The sequence below is a fragment of the Callospermophilus lateralis genome, chromosome 3, assembly GCF_048772815.1.
Source record: "Callospermophilus lateralis isolate mCalLat2 chromosome 3, mCalLat2.hap1, whole genome shotgun sequence".
NCBI classification, from domain to species: domain Eukaryota; kingdom Metazoa; phylum Chordata; class Mammalia; order Rodentia; family Sciuridae; genus Callospermophilus; species Callospermophilus lateralis.
The window spans coordinates 150,996,876-151,014,086 of record NC_135307.1 but is presented as its reverse complement, the minus strand read 5'-3'; the positions used below and the strand labels follow the sequence as shown (position 1 = coordinate 151,014,086).

General features: G+C 41.0%; 1 protein-coding gene across 1 annotated transcript in view; it reads right to left on the bottom strand.

Moving 5' to 3' along the window:
• Positions 1-3,760: 3,760 nt before the first annotated feature.
• The window catches only part of Apmap (adipocyte plasma membrane associated protein), a 33,843-nt gene continuing 20,392 nt past the window's right edge, over positions 3,761-17,211 (bottom strand). Inside the window, exons 4-9 of the mRNA XM_076851444.1 lie at positions 15,575-15,667; positions 13,136-13,252; positions 11,718-11,892; positions 11,013-11,147; positions 9,076-9,268; positions 3,761-4,875 (exon numbers count right to left, since the gene is read on the bottom strand). Of these exons, the coding sequence (XP_076707559.1) occupies positions 4,666-4,875; positions 9,076-9,268; positions 11,013-11,147; positions 11,718-11,892; positions 13,136-13,252; positions 15,575-15,667 (923 nt within the window). The 3' untranslated portion in view covers positions 3,761-4,665. The remainder of the gene's footprint in view (positions 4,876-9,075; positions 9,269-11,012; positions 11,148-11,717; positions 11,893-13,135; positions 13,253-15,574; positions 15,668-17,211) is intronic.

The window sequence follows — 17,211 nt, the reverse complement described above, 5'->3', positions numbered from 1 at the left end:
TTCTCTGAGCCTTCATTCAAAGGAAGGTGACCATAGGTCCCTGCACCAGCAAGGCCCATTCACTGTGGGCTTTTTCCTCTCCAAACTCTCTTTAAAGTGACTACATGTAAAGTAGGGTGTACACTGTTAACAGAAGGCATACTGCCACCTTGAAGAAACATGGACTTGATAATCTCTAGGAAAGAAAACATGCATCCAATAGGCAATTTATGGCTCTCCACCATAAATGCGATCAATGTAACACAAAAATAAATTACCCTTTGGTTTTTTTCAGTGATATATAAGTAACCCAAATTCCAAATGTTCCTTTGTTTTTACTGCCTTGACTCATCTTCTGGCCATTTAATTCAGGGATAGTGGTGGCAGCAATGACATAAGACATTTACTTTATTTGGTGATTCCTAAGGCCCTTGAAAGCAATCCTTCCATAAAAGGCCCTGTTGACCCCGCACACAACCAGGCAGGGAGTCACAGATTGGAGGAGCCAGAGGGACATCAGGACACAGCTGAGCCAGACCCTGGGTGACTTTTGCAAGTTGAAGCAATAGATGAAGGTGCCCTATACCCTTACTTCTCAGTCCATCTCATTTACACAAGTACAGACCCAGGGTGCGTCAAGGTCAGGCTCCCTACCTCTCCTGCCTCCCAGGTGTCAGAGTGAGCATGGGTATGTTCAGGTGTGAGGAAGGGGGGCCCATGTTCATGAGCTGTAGCTGAGCTCTTCTGTCCTAGCCAGGCTCCCTCAGGCAAGAGTTCCCTACCAACCCCTGCAGCAGCTTGACCCCTGGAAGAAGGAAGCCTCAGATCTTGACCTCACATTCCCAGGTTTGAACACTAACCTATACCAGAGACTTTCAGTACACCATTTGAATAGCGAGTCTATTTCCATCTCTTATAACTAAGGCAAACCAGCCCCGTCACAGGTCTATGAGGCCTGTGCCGCCCACACCACATTTCAATCTTCTGGAAAGTCTCTCTGTGAGCCTGTTCTCTAAGGGAAGGCTTTATCTATAATACACCACCATTTCAGTTATTTACAATTTGTTTCATTTCATATGTTACTGAATAATATGTTCCCCCTTAGACCAGCCGTGCTAATGCCATAAGGAAAGACACTTAGCAGGCCCATGCAACCTTGACTTCTGGAAGCCAACTGCCAACATGCCTTAGCATTATCAGAAACACACATACCAACTATGTCCCTGAAGACACATTGTTCCTGCTGCCAAAGACAGCTGTGGTAGATCTGAACAAAGCGTGAAATAAAACATCCACATGGAGATGGGAGTGAATATCACCTGGATGACCTGAAATCCCAGGCTACCAATCCAGTTTTGCCCACTTTTAAAATTTTTCAGCTTGACCCTTACACAAAGGGATTTATTCTGACCCTAAAAGCAAGTGGTTCCATCATCTAATGTTACTATCACTGAGAAAAGGTAAGGTTAAGTACCCAGGCTTCTAAGATCGATCAGGATTATGACCAAAAAAAAGAAAAGAACTTTTGTTCAAGGTCTCAAACTGCCCAAAACCAGTCAAAATCCTGACAGCCCTGAGTGTTCCATAGTTTTCCCCAAACTGCTGCACACTCCTTGCCAGCTGTGCACACTCCTAAGGAGCCAGATCCACAGCCACATGGATCAAAGTTCTCTATTCTCACCTTCAGACTCCTGCTTAGTTTAGCTTCCCCTGCAGGTAGCAGATGGTTCTAGGCTGTGATTAACGCCCCACCACTGCCCATGGGAACTACCTGTGAAGCTTCAAACCACAACGGTACCCAGTCTACTCCAAGACCTGGCATCCCAGAGAATTCTGATGTGCCACCAAAGTTAGAGCCCGAGCCCCACCACAACCCATAGGCTACAGCAGTGGCCACTGCACAATCAGACCCTGGAAAGGTCACCTGTCTCCAGTCCAGCTTCAAAGTGCCTCAATCATGGCACAGGAGTCTCCAGCTTAGTTGCCTTCTGGCTATGACTCTGGGCAGTCACTGACTCTTGGAGAATCAGTTCCCATCTGTACAATGAGACCACATGTCCTTGCCTCATTAAAAGTTAGTGTACGGCAGCCAGATGTGACATGCACACCTGTCATCCCAGCTACCTGGGAGGCTGAGGCAGGAGGATGGCTTGAGCCCAGGAGTTCCAGACCAGTCTAAGTGACATAGTTGAACTCTGTCTCAAAAGAAAAACAAATAACAAAAAGTCAGTGTATATGAAAAACTTCCAAGACTGTACACCACTCTGCAAGTATATGCTGATAGTAAAAGAAAGGGGTTTGGGGATGCAACCCAACTATAATGGTAGAGTGCTTGCCTAGCATAGGCATATGTAAGGTCCCAAGCACCACATGTGAAAAAAAAGAAAAAAAAACTCAAAAGGAATTTCATTCCTATGAAAGTTAATAAATGAACCCTGATAGAGTTTTTGTGATAATAGAGGCACCCAATGAATCACCTGGTTGATTTTTAAAACATGTTAATAATTCACACTAGAGTAAATTCCTTTTATGTTTACCAGCAGAAGCATGTCACATATTTAAACCTAAAAAGAAGACTATCTTTTTCACCTTCTCATGCCAAATTACCACATAAAACACAGGAAATGACACCTGGAGACAGAAAATCAACACCTGAGTCAAAATCAAGACTCCTTTGCTGAAAACTGTGAAAAACAATTTATCAGCTTCTTTGCACCTTTGAGAACTAAGCATTAAGCACAAAGTTCTCTATTTTCAAACAACTGAGAAGTCAGCATACAGGCCCAGCACATTTAAATTGTTTTTATGACACAGTGATTAGGCATTACCTTATTATTCTTTTGTACATGATATGTCCCATCATTAGCTGTTTAAAAGTATTTAATAGCCAGGTATAGTGGCACACATCTGTAATCCCAGGTACTCAGGAGGCTGAGACAAGAGGATCACAAGTTCAAGGCCAGCCTAAGCAACTTAGCAAGACCTTATCTCAAAAAATAAAAAGGGCTGGGAGTATATCTTGGTGGTACAGCATGCCTAGGTTCAGTCCCCAGTATCCTCAAAAAAGTAATTAATAATGACTACTCAATTTTCTTTCCTATAAAGGCAAATAAACAATATTAATTGTTGTTCATTTGATTAAATACAGATTGTATCAGTTGGATTGGAGCCAATCTTTGCATCTAGTCTATTGTCACTTTATTCCACATAAAGTCAGTCCAGCGGAGGTGACACAACAGATTAATCAAGATTAACTCCTTATCAAACCGTTGGTACCTCCACTAACATGAGGGTTCTTTATATTCTTTATATTTTTATATCATAGCCTGTTTAAAATATTATCTGTCAAGTTTTTCAGATGCTTCTAGAGATACAATCTCTTGTGCATTCTCACAAACACCAGGAAAGAAAGGAACAGCTGTAGGCTAGAAAACAGGAAAGAAGTATAATATCAATCTATCAAAAACTTAATCAACAAGGCTGGAATGTAGCTAAGTGGTTGAGTACCTGCCTAACATGTGAAAGGTCCTGGGTTCCCTCCCCAGCACTGAAAAAAAAAAAAAAAAAAGAATCAAGGAGGCAGATGGCTGAAGAAGGTTGGTGTCATCAGAGGCTCCATGACTTCCCTTCAGAGTCAACTAGATAGGATGTTTGGCCCTAAAACAACTCTTACCGAGACGATCCTCATATCAACACTTGATGGAATTAAATTTCAGTCATTTAAAATAAGTACATAAGAAACTCCCAGTCTACATCTTCAAAAAGTTAATCAACAGAAAAGTGGATTTTATATTATTTATTATTATCAAAATTAAGACCAGTGTATAGACTTCTCAAGATACACAGCAACTTGGGGCTTATAACACTAGCACAAATATGACATCAACATATGCACTATTTATATCTGTGAGTCTAGAGGTGAAAAAAAAAGGATGTTCCTAAACACACCCCTGTAGTAAGTACTAAACTACTGGATTGTCCAATTTCAGCAGCATAAGTATTCACAGAAAGAAACCCCAGGAAGTCTTCTTGCCACTGGAATCAGCTACTTTTCCTACATGCTTACTCAAGGTCTTGAAAACTTCCAGCATGAAGGAAGGTCAGGCCACAGCAGGTGGAAGGTGGGAAGATACCCCTCCACTATGGAGGGAATGCTCAGGGACCAAGGGCCCTTGTCCCACATAGCTCCTGAGAAACAGTCTAAAGTCACAGTTCACACAGCTCTTGCTGGCTAGCCTCAGTATATTTCTACTGTGTACCCCTGTTCTCCTGTACCAACATCCCCCACCAAAAAAAAACCCATAAGAGTATAAAGATACTGAGGCCAGCAGAACAAACCCTGAGCCCTGTTAAAAATGCATGAAGTTTCCCCAAGTTCTGGAGAATTACTGTACTCAGAAAGCTTTTTTTTTTTCTTTCTTTCTTTCTTTTAAGGGAAATGGCTTCACATGAATTTATCTTCTCCATAGCAGATATTTTATGCTTTCCTCTAAAGATGAAGTCAGGCCCAGGTGATGGGTGCCCCTTGGGGGCCTACACATTCTCAAGGTTACAGTAGCCATTCCTATCACACCTCCGAGGACTGAGAGGTACATGGGGTCAGAACTGTGTCCATAGCTCCTCCTGGATCAGGTATGATGGCCGAGTATAATGATTCTTAGTGCGCATGGTGAGCTGCTGGGCCGACTAAACAGATTGAAGGCTGAGTCTGCAGATGAAGGGGGACCTGAAGGAGCCCAGGTACAGGTGCCCATCATGTTCATGTACCTCACTGATGTAGGTGGCCACCAGCCCATCAGGATCATGCAGGCTTCTCCGGAAGGCACCACTGTCACTGAGTTCTAACACAAGGCTGTACCGTGGCACAAACTTCATCACCGTCTCCTGACTAAACAGCTGGAAGGGAAGCACAGTACAAGGAGAGCTTACATTCTGACTACAAGATTGCCCCTTGCCAACTAAGAATGGTCAGGTTCCTCAGGGAAGCTCCATAGCATAGAGCTAAGAGTGGCCCCATGCCCCTTGCAGGTCAGGCAAAGGAGGACAAGCCAGCATGAGGACAGTGAAGATGATCATGGAGAAACACACTATAGCCAAAGCTGAGAATGACCTCACCCACCAGAACACTGGGTCAAACCCAGAACAAGTTAACCAGAATACACAAATCCTGATTAAATTATTTCAGACATGCAGTGTATACATAATGAGATTGAAGAGCAATTCACATTCAAGAAAGAGGCTGGGAGTTAAGTAAGTTAAGTAAGCAAGTCCACACACCACACACCTCTAAAGCCAATTCTTCAACTTTTCTTGAAGCTAGCACACAGAGCCTGAGGATACCACCTGGCATATGATACTGAGAAGGGCACTTCTGACATCTCCTGGGCATGCCTAGCCAAGGGGCTTATTAGACTTGTATTCTGTGAGCAACATGGGGCTGATGAAGAGTTTTAAGCAGGGAAATCACTGGGGAGAGAGAATTTCTGACCGAGCAGAAGGACCTCAGGTAGGTAATTACAACAAAGTACTTAGCTGCATAAGAGCAGTGTCTAGAAGTTAAAAGGCAGATTAATTCAGGTGAAAATACCTAAACAATTGCAACTGTCCTGGGGATAATGTCTCCCAATCACTGAAAATGTTTAAGAAGACATTCAAGTCAACTTAGCTCTAGAAGGTTCAACAGCAATGGATCAAAGTTGCTTTCCTCCATAGGGGCTTTCCACCATGGAACACCCCTCCCACTGAAAGATACATAGTCATGTATCTTTCCCTCTCTTCTCTTTCCATCTTATTCCAAAAGATCTCACCCTCTCTCGTTTCAACTAGTTATTTTTCCAGAAACCTCTCAAATCTCCACCTCTATGCCCAAACCAGTGTTAATTCCCTGGCTGCCTGTATTCAACTCTACCTGGACCTCACAACAGTACTTCAACTTTGACACAGTCCCTGGCTCTGGAGACAGGCCCTCACACCCATTGTTAAAGCCAAAAACCTAACCCTTACCCTTGATCCCTGTCCTTCCATGCTCTACAAGTCTTGTATTTTAGTAAGCTTTTTCATGGCTGTGACCAAAATACCCAAGAACAACTCAGAAGAGTAAAAGTTTATTTGGGGTTCATAGTTTCAAAGGCCTCAGTTTACAGACAGACAACACCATTGCTTCCCTGATGGTAGCCAGGAAGCAGGGAGCAAGAAAGGGGCAGGGGAAGAGGCCACAGGGAAGATGCACCCTTTCAGGGCATCTAACTCATCCAGTCAATGCCCCCACCTTCCTACAGTTAAAACCCAGTCAGTCCATTCAAACTAGGATGAACTAATTGTTATAACTCTCACAATTTAATCATTTCACCTCTCAATATCACTGCGTTAACAAGAGCTTTTGGCAGATGTCCCACATCTAAACTATAACACCTGACCACCTCAGAGTCTTGCAATACAACCTATGTGTATGCCACCCCAACCCTGGGCCCTGCCACCACCTCTCCCTGACCACCAGGCCTCACCTCAGGTCCCCCATGGCCATTCAAGTCATAGCTATAGTTACCTTCCTAAGACATTCTCTGTCCTATGTCATTTCTCTACCTGAACAATTCAGTCAAGAAGCCCCTAGTGTGGCTGAGCAGGGAGGTGCATAGAGGACAAGGAGATTATAGTGGCCTAGCACAGGTTGTCAGAGCACAAACAGGGTGAGGGGATGTCCCTGCAACCAAGTGGTCTGGCAAAAGAGAGTAAGAAGAGTGTTCACCAGGGACAGCTTGGTACAGGGTATCAGAGCCCTTGAATAAAAACACAAGCTCCTGCAGGCAGTCAGAAAGAAGAGCTGGCCCAGTGTGGCAATCGAGAGCCCCAACAAAGGCCATATAAGAGATGGACTATGGCTATATTTGGGGGAACTGATTACATTTGGGGGAACTGATTAAACTGGTAAATATATGAAGGATAATGGTATCTAGACATTTCATTGTTAGAGAGGTATAAATAATGAAAGAAATAAAGGGAGAAAACTAGAATTGATCCTGTGGTGTTGGACTGAAATCGGATATACCTGCATGAACAGCTGTGTTCGGTTTAAACAGATGACAAATTAACATAGATGTAAGTACATATTCCTGAGCTTTGTCCTTTGAGGAGGCCAGAAAACAGGGACATCCAAAAGCAACAAGTGAACCATCCAGACCTCCAGAAGGAACCATGGTTCATTAGAGAAATGGCCAATTCTAGATGCGGGGCAGGGAAAATAACATGATCCTGAAACAACCTGTGTGACAGTGACAAAATGGTCCAAGAATGAAAGGAATGTGTCCAAAGGTACAGGAGCCATACTGAAGGGACTTCCACTGGCCACAGATGGACAATATGAACATCAAGATAAATAATGATAATAACATTATAAGCACTGATAAAATGGGAAGCCATGGGATAGCACTGATTATTAATTATAAATGGACAAAGAATGACTTTACAACTGAGAGACCTGGCATTTGATCACCAGAATCAGGTGATCAAAACTGCCACCACTGCTAATGAGACAAAAAATATCACATACCCTTTGACTGTCGCACTTCCATGCTACACCTGCCAGTGACAGAGAACCTGAATTGAATCATGAGGAAACACTACACTAATCCACATGGAGGGACATTCTGCAACATAACTGACCTCTAAGCTTCTAAAAGGTCAAGGTCAAAAAGTCAAAACAAGACAGGAATTACTCCAGACTGAAGAAGAATAAAGACACATGGCAAATAAAGGCCATGCTTGATTCTGGGTTGAATCCTTTTGTAATTAAGGACATTAGGACAACTGGCAAAACCTGAGTGCAGCCTGTGGGTTAGTAAGGTATCCATGTGAGTTTCCTAGGTTTGGTTGTTGGTAATAAAAGACAAAGTCCTTACAGGAAGAAAACTTCCTAGTATCTGAGAGCACCAGGAGCACCAGATCAGCAACTTATTTGCAAATGGTTCATGGAAAAAAAATTATTTGTCCCCTATCTACTCATTTGTTATAACTTTAATATTTTCTCAAAACTAAAAAAAATAGAATGTTCTAGTTGAGGAAAAGAGACACAGCCTTCATCCCCAAGAAAGAGCTTATGACAATCTCATTCTGGCTATAGGAACACAGACAGAAATTGAGCATAAACCATACTCGGCTCCAGTGGGTGAAAAATGAGTACGAGGAGACATCATGGGTAAGGGGAATTATGGCTCAAATGAAGACCACTGAAGGCCAGGAACCAACCTGACCAAGAATGTGAGCCCACATACACAACCCAATACAGTGGGCTCAATAACTGCTGCCTACCACCTCCAGGACTCTAAGTTACAAATATTTGATATCAATTTCAAATACCTATTCAACTTGCATTAAAGAAGCACCTGTCAGCAAGTTACTCCCCCACTGTGCAAATGTGCTGAGCTGTGATTCAGGGTATTTCATAAAAGGCACTAGGAAAACTGTAGGATGATGCAAGAACATAAAAAATAGGCACTAGGAAAACTCTAGGATGATACAAGAACATAGAGATAAATGATAATAACATTATAACCACTGATATGGCCATGTTGAATGGGTTGTGGCTAGCCATTGGTGGGGATGGATGATTTTGTTTTAATGGGAAAGAGTTTGGTATGTTAAGAGGTCATAGGGCAGAAACCTATGGAGATAACAGGACAGAGTGGGTGGTATGGAGGTGAGTTTATATGTGTGGCCACAGGAAGAAGAGGAAGGTACCTGATAACTCTGTGGAGGAAAAGACAAGGGGGGTGGGTGTAGGGCAAAGTCACAGGGTCTGGAGAAGAGCGGAGACAGTTGGAAACAGCCATAGCAAAGAGGGAAAAGTGAAACTGACAGGCAAGGTGGAGGCCCCAGAAATCATAATGATGGGTGACAAAAAAAAAAAAAAAAAAACAGAAACAGAGAAACCAGAAGAGGGCAGAGAATCAAAAAAGGTTCAAATGTTTAAATTTATATGTCAGGATGAAGAACAAAGTGGGCTTGTAAGTCATCATTAAAGGGTACCAAATATTATAAGCAGAACTAGAAAAGATCATAATTAGATTAATTTTTTTAAAGAATTATAGTTTTGATAGTTACCTTAAAAATGATTCTTTTAATATAGGGTCTCTCAGATAAGAAATCCAACATGGAAAACCCAGGATTAGGGCGAATGGTTGACATGGCGACCCAGTACCCCCCGGAACTGCTGGGTCGGATGTTGTCAGGAAATCCAGGCATGTTCTCCACAAACATATCAGCCCCTCCTTTCATCAAGCCAGATACATAGACCCTGAAAAATTTACCCAAGCAGGCAGTGAGTAGTAACCCTCCAATCTGAGAAAAAAAAATTTTACCAAACTGGTCTTGGTCCAAAAACAATTATGGAAACTACTGTAAATGTATCCAACATGCACACAAGCACAGCTGCCATGAGGACATCATCAAGGGCCCCAGAGCAGCATGAATAGGTGGTGTTGAGGGGACTAAGGCCCACCTGGCAGAGAAATGGAAAACAAGCTGTGCAGTAGCATTAAATCAAGATACTTTTTCAGACTTGCAACTCCCCAAAAGAATGAGAAAGGGAAGGAAGGAAACCTATCCTTGAACTTTGCTTTTACCATTTATGTCCATATTATTTTCTTGTTGTTGCTGTTGTTCATTAGAGTTGAATATAACAGTGGAATCCACTGTTATACATTCATACATGTACACAAAATAAATAATATAATTCGGCCAATATCATTCCCTAGTACTTCCCTTTTCTCTACCCTCCTCCCTACCCCAGCCCCTTTTCTCTACTGATCTCCCTACAATTTTCATTAGATTCCCTCCACCCCTGCCAAACTTTCTTTTCCTTTTTCTTCTATAGCTTCCATGTTTGAGATAAAACATACAACTCCTGACTTTGTGAATTTGGCTTACTTTGATTAACATAATGTTCTCAAGTTCCATCCATTTTCCAGCAAATGACATAGTTTCACTCTTTACAGGTGAATAAAACTCTATTATGTATATATACCACATTTTCTTTATCCATTCATTCATTGATGGACACCTAGGCTGGTTCCATAGTCTAGCTAATGTGAACTGTGCTCCTATAAATGTAGGAATTTATATATCACCATAGTATGCTGACTTTAATTCTTTGTTTTTCTCCTTATTTTTTACTGGCACATTATACATAATGGTGGATTCTGTCACACATTAGTATATGAACACAATATAACAATATATTTTAGCCAATATTCCCAAATATTTTCCCCACTCCCCTACTGCTTACTCCCTGGTTCCTTTCCTCTACTAATCTCCCCTTGCTTTTCTCCTACACACACTTTTCTTTTCCTTTTTCCTCCCTAGCATACACATAGCAAAAAAAAACATGACCCCTAACTTTATGAGTTTGGCTTGTTTTGCTTAATATAACATTCTCATGTTCATCCATTTTCCTGCAAATGATATAATTTCATTTTTCTTTATGGCAGAATAAAACTCTATTGTGTATATCTACCATGTCTGTCATTCATCCATTGGCAGACACTTACACTGGTTCCATAATTTGGCTACTGTGAACTGTGCTGCTATAAACATGGGTATGCATGTATCACTATAGCACGCTGACTTTAATTCTTTAGGATAAATATTGAGAAGTGGTATAGCCCAGGCCATATGGTGGTTCCATTCCTAGTCTTTCAAGGAACTTCCTTACTGATTTCCATGGTGGTTATACTAATTTACAAAACCACCAACAGTATAAAAGTGTTCCTTTTTCTCCACTTTCTCTCCAGCATTTATTATTATTTGTATTCTTGATGACTGCCATTTTGACTAGTATAAGATGAAATCTCAGTACAGTTTTAATGTGCATTTCCCTAACTGCTAACAATGTTCAATATTTTATCATATACTTTTACCATTATTACAAAAGGAAGAGGTGCTCTGCTGTGTCTCAGAGTTATGTCAACCACATTTCCACCCTATCCCAGGCTATGGTGAGCTCTGCTCAACAACTGATAGTTCAGTTAACACATACACACCTTCGTATCCTTGCCATGGTTGTTTCTGCTACCAGGACAAAATCTTCCTCAGGAGAAAGCTGGACTCCATTAGGGAATCGTAACTGGTCCAAAAGAACTTTCACTTCCTTGGTCACAGTATCATACTCTAGCAGGCTGTGGAGATCAAAAATGAAGGGTCACACAGATAAGAGTCCATGGCCTTCAGTGGGCTTAGAGCTTTCCTTCCTATTCTGGGCCTCTGGAGCATGAGCTCTAGAAGGTGACTCAGCCTCCCATTGGAGTGACCAGGCCTTGGGGTCCTCTGCTTGAACCTTGTCTAAGGCTAGCCAGTGGGGGCCTTTCCCCATCTACAGCAGATCCACAGCAGCCTCTTCCAGAGAACCCCACAATCGATTAATTCACTGACCTAAGAGCTGGGTCAGCACTAGAAACACAAACACTCCAGTCATAGGAGTCTCCCTTCTGAGGAGTAGCCGGAAATGCAGGCCTGCTCTGGTACTTTACCAGTCTGTCTAGACCCACCCCCTTGGATGGACTGGTCAGTTTCATTTTAGCTCCTCAAAGAGAAAATGATAGCTCCATCACTCAATTCTAAAAGCCATTCCTACAATCAGAAATATTTTGCTCAGAAACTCATATGGCTCCTAGAAGAAATGAGTTCTGATGAAGCTACCACACCTGGCTGATTAGCTAATTTAGGGGAAGACTGAAGTGAACACTCACCGTCCATCATCAGTACCCTCTATGACCAGAAGCAGATAATCCCGTCTTTGCCATTTACTGCTGGAATCTGTAAAATAAATCTTCCTCCCATCCCGAGTGATGGTCAAATCATTCACAAAGGACATTTTCTTTCCCTCAATGGGTGTCTCAGAGGACAAAAGAAGTTTCACTTCACCTGAAGTTAGGAAAAACATTTGCTTTTACTCTAAGAACTTTCTTCTCAATAATTTCAAAACATTAATCAGCCTAAATGGTGTGAAAGGAAAAAACAAAATGAGCTTCTCCATTGTCATAGGTCAGAAGATCTGTTCTTTCTTATGTAAAAACAGCATATTAATACTAACATAATAAGGAAGAAGAAAAAAAACGTATCAAGAGTGTTATGTTAAAGACTTTAAAGTACTATTTTGCTTGAGAAAAATATGAATGTTACATTCATTGGCTTTTAAGTAAAGAAGTAGCAGGAATATGTTCTTAAAAATAGTAAGGCTCAGTGACATGCACCACAGTTCCAGTTATTACAGAGGCTGAAGCAGGAGAATCACTTGAGCCACATTTGAAGCCAGTCTGGCAACACTGTAAGACAGAATCTGTCTAGACTAGGCTAGACTTAGACTGAAATAAAATAAAATAACAACATAAAATAACATTACAAAATAAAATTAAAAAGTAAAATATAAAATAACGAAATAAAAATAATAGAACATTTATTGAGTATTAAGCTCTTTTCATGTATAATCTAATTTAGATCTTGGCAGCAATACCACAAGACAGGCCCAACTACTATCCCTATCTTGTGCACGAAGAAACTGGGCATAGAGAAGCCAGGTAATGCATATAGTTGCACAGTCATCAAATGGCAGAGCAGGGGCTACCCAGGTGGCCAGTCTACAGGGTCCATGATCTGGCCCCTACAGACATTCTCCTCCATGGCATAAATTGCCAACCAAGAAAGTACACAGAGCAAATATTGTAACACAGTCAAAGTGACATCATGACCAGTCAGGGGATGAAAAGGGAGAAAAAAGATGAAGAGCTGGAGAAAGAGAAAAGACAAAGGTGGTGGTAACAAAGAGATAAGAGAAAAAATAAACAGGAAGACAAGATACAGAAATACAAAGAAAAATAAAGATAGGAAGAAAAGGTCTAAAATCCCCAAATGCACCTCCTTGAGACCCTGTGGCTAAAATACTAATAACAGAAGAAATCAACACAGATCAAATGCCATCACACAGAGAGATCTGATGGCTAAAACTAGTTGACATATATAGGCAATGCTTTCGGTACCATTCAGTGAGTAAGAAAATATTAGAGTCTCTAGCAGACCATTCTTAACAAATCCTATTAAATCTACTTATACACACATCATATAAAAGAGCTGAAAACACCACAGAAGGAAACACATTATTGTCACATACGTTTCTGAGGATTTACTTCAAACAGTCCCTTGTATGCATCAGCCACAAAAAGAGTTCCATTGGGCCCTGCCCGGATGCCCAGAGGTCTCCCACAAGCAGGCTCATCATCCCGGGTTTCTAGGAAGACAAACAGACAGGAATTGGTGGCTGCCCTCCTCAGTGTCCAAGTATCTCATCCATTTCTACCTAAACAGACATCATGCTGTACAGAGCAAAAAGAGTCATAGCATTAAAACTAGACCAGTCCCTACAATGCTCACTTCATGATGCTCAATGCAGGTACTACTGCAGAATACTCACTGAAGGTGCTCACTCCAGGGTACTCACTACAAGTGCTACTATTTAGATGTCCACAAAGAGTGCTCACTATGGGCGGTGGTGCTTGTGGGTACTCATTGCAAGGTGTTTAGTGTAGGTGCTTGGTGCTGGTGCTTACTGTGAGGTGCTCATTGTGGGTTGCTTACTGCCAAAACGGAACAGAAAACGGAGGTTAAATAATCAAGCTTAGAGTATGATCCATCATATAAAAAACTGAGTGGGCGTGAGTACCCATGAATAGAAAATACCTGAAAAGTTACTCACTAAAATGTCCATAACAATTACATCTGAGAAGCTAAGGTGATTTTTATTTTGTTTTTATTATGTTTGTACTCTTTCCATTTCATAATGAAAATGCATCATTTTACGAAAATATTCTAGCTATTAAAAATGGTAACTAGGGGTATAGTTCAATGGTAGAGAGCTTGTTCAGCACACACAAAGCCCTGAGTTCAATCCCCAGCATCACAAAAAATTAAAAATAAAAATCCAGGCATGATGGTGCATAGCAATAATACCAACAACTTGGTAGGCTGAGGCAGGAAGAACCCAATTTTGAAGCCAGCCTCAGCAATGTAGCGAAACTTTCAGCAACTTAGTGAGACTCTGCCTCAAAATAAAACATTTTAAATAGGGGTAGGGATGTAGCTCAGTGGTAAAGCAGCCCTGGTATCAATCTCCAGTAATATAAAATGACAATAAAAATAAAGTAAAATAAAATAGCATAAATAACATAAAATAACAAAATAACATAACATAAAATAACAAAATAAAAATTAAAAGAAGCCTTGGATTATCAATTTTTAAACAGTGGAAGTCTTCTACTCTAGGTTTCCAAAACCTGCAATGATTTAAGAGCATTTCACTTTGAATGACACTGCTACAATTCTCCAAAAGCTAATACAGCCATTACACATGAGCATTCCAGTAATGATAAAGCCACCTACTTTTCTGTAACAGCACTTCAACATCATCAATTAACCATCTCACTCCAGTAAGATTGGCAGCCATTATGAAGTCGAACAATAACAAGTGCTGGCGAGGATGTGGGGAAAAGGGTACTCTTGTACATTGCTGGTGGGACTGCAAAATGGTGAGGCCAATATGGAAAGCAGTATGGAGATTCCTGGGAAAGCTGGGAATGGAACCACCATTTGACCCAGCTATTGCCCTTCTCGGACTATTCCCTGAAGACCTCAAAAGAGCGTACTACAGGGATACTGCCACATCGATGTTCATAGCAGCACAATTCACAATAGCTAGACTGTGGAACCAACCCCGATGCCCCTCAATAGATGAATGGATAAAAAAATGTGGCATTTATACACAATGGAGTACTACGCAGCACTAAGAAATGACAAAATCATGGAATTTGCAGGGAAATGGATGGCATTAGAGCAGATTATGCTAAGTGAAGCTAGCCAATCCCTAAAAAACAAATGCCAAATGTCTTCTTTGATATAATGAGAGCAACTAAGAACAGAGCAGGGAGGAAGAGCAGGAGGAAAAGATTAACATTAAGCAGAGTCATGAAGTGGGAGGGAAAGGGAGAGAAAAGGGAAATTGCATGGAAATGGAAGGAGACCCTCATTGTTATACAAAATTACATATAAGAGTTTGTGAGGGGAATGGGGAAAAAATAAGGAGAGAAATGAATTACAGTAGATGGGGTAGAGAGAGAAGATGGGAGGGTAGGGGAGGGGGGATAGTAGAGGATAGGAAAGGTAGCAGAATACAACAGTTACTATTATGGTATTATGTAAAAATGTGGATGTGTAACTGATGTGATTCTGCAATCTTTGTAATGTTTTGAATAACCAATAAAAAAAAAATCATCAATTAACCTCTGAAACCACCACAAAAGTGACCACAACTTGAGGAATAGTGAAGAAGTATATCCCCACAAAGTATCCAACAGGTTCCATGGCTACCGTCCAGTTGGGTAGGGTAACCACCAAGCCCTGTGAGGTCCAGCAACCAACCACCTGGCAAATGCAAATTCCACATCATGTTCTCTCTGCCAAATGGTCATGGCTTCTTCTTCTCCAAGGGTGAAGCTGGCTTCTAGAGAAAAGCAATTCTACAGGTGGCACCTTTTTGAATGACTTGTCGCCCACTTACTGCATGGGCCCGAACCAAACCGGGCGATGGTCTCTATTTCACCACTTTCAAGTTTTACAACCCGGCCATCTGCTGTGCCAGTAAACATCACATCTGTTTAAAAAAACAAAGAAGGAAAAAGATTATTAAGAGTTGGCCCAAGAATTGTGGCCATACCACCTTCTTCCAAAACATAGGTGACTTGGTTGTTTTTCATCTCATGAAATGAAATTGCAGTTCTGAGGATGAACAAGAGGTGATGTCTGAGAATTAAACTTACACTGTCAAAACTGCAGGGGCCTAGGGAACTAGCTTGTGGGTGTGATCCTGACCATGCAGGCAGGGTAAAACACACAAAAATCAGTGATAAAAACTGAGAGGCTGCTACTGCTTAGTCCTGAAAGTCTAGACTGATACTCAGGACCCAGAGGCACAGATGCATGTTCACCTCAAGGCAATATCTGCAGCTGATGTCAATGACTTCCTACTAAAGAAGAAGAACTGCTCATTTGGGCAACATAGGTACTAAAATTAGAAAGAGAAGATTAGCATATCTTAAAGCAAGGATGATACAAAATTCATTAAACATTTCAGTTTTTAAATGATATATATTTAAACATGTAAACTCTAGGGCAACCACTATAAAAAGTTTTTAATATATATACAGTGTATTTGTTTGTGTGTGTGTGTGTGTGTGTGTGTGTGTGTGTATTTTTTTTAACTGATACTCTTAGGGAGAAAACTGAATCATAAAAAATGTTTCTTTTGTTTTTTGTTTTTTCCCAGTACTGGGGATTGAACCCAGGGTGCTCTACCACTGAGCCACATCTCCAGTCCTTTTTATTTTTGAATTTTGAGACAGGGTCTTGCTGAGTTGCTGAGGCTGATCTTGAACTTGTGATCCTCCTGCCTCAGTCTACCAAGTTGCTGGGGTTACAGGTGAGTACCACCACACCCACTTTAACAAAAGACACATGCAGATTTAAAGTACAGGGATGGAGAAAGCATGACTTACTACCACTAATCAAAAGAAAATAGAAGTAGCGATATTAATTTCACACAAAGCAGATTTCAGAGCAAGGAAAATTATCAGGGATAAAGAGGGGCATTACACAATGATAATGTAAGACATAACAATCTTTAATATGGATATGCCTCACAACAGAGCATCAAAAGATATAAGGCAAAAACTGTCAGAACTGCAAGATGAAATAAGATCTATCATGACACTTCAACCTCTTTCTTCTACCCAGCAAGCAGAAAATTGCTAAGAACAAGGTTAAACTCAACAGCCCCACCAATATCCTAGATTTAATTGACATCTAATTAATTATTTCATCCAACAATGGTAGAATACAGTCAGATCTTCCTATTCACGAGTTTACTATGTGTGAATTCTACCAACCATGGATCAAAAATATTTCGGGAGGGCTGGGATTGTGGCTCAGTGGTGGAGTGCTCGCTTAGCATGCATGAGGCCCTGAGTTTGAACCTCAGCACAATAAATGTAAAATAAAGATACTATGTTCACCTAAAACTAAAAAATAAATATTAAAAAAATATATTTGGGGAAAAAAAGTGTCTATGATGAACATGAACACACTTTTTCTTGTCAATGTAACAACTACTTATGTGATATTTACATTGTTTTAGGTATG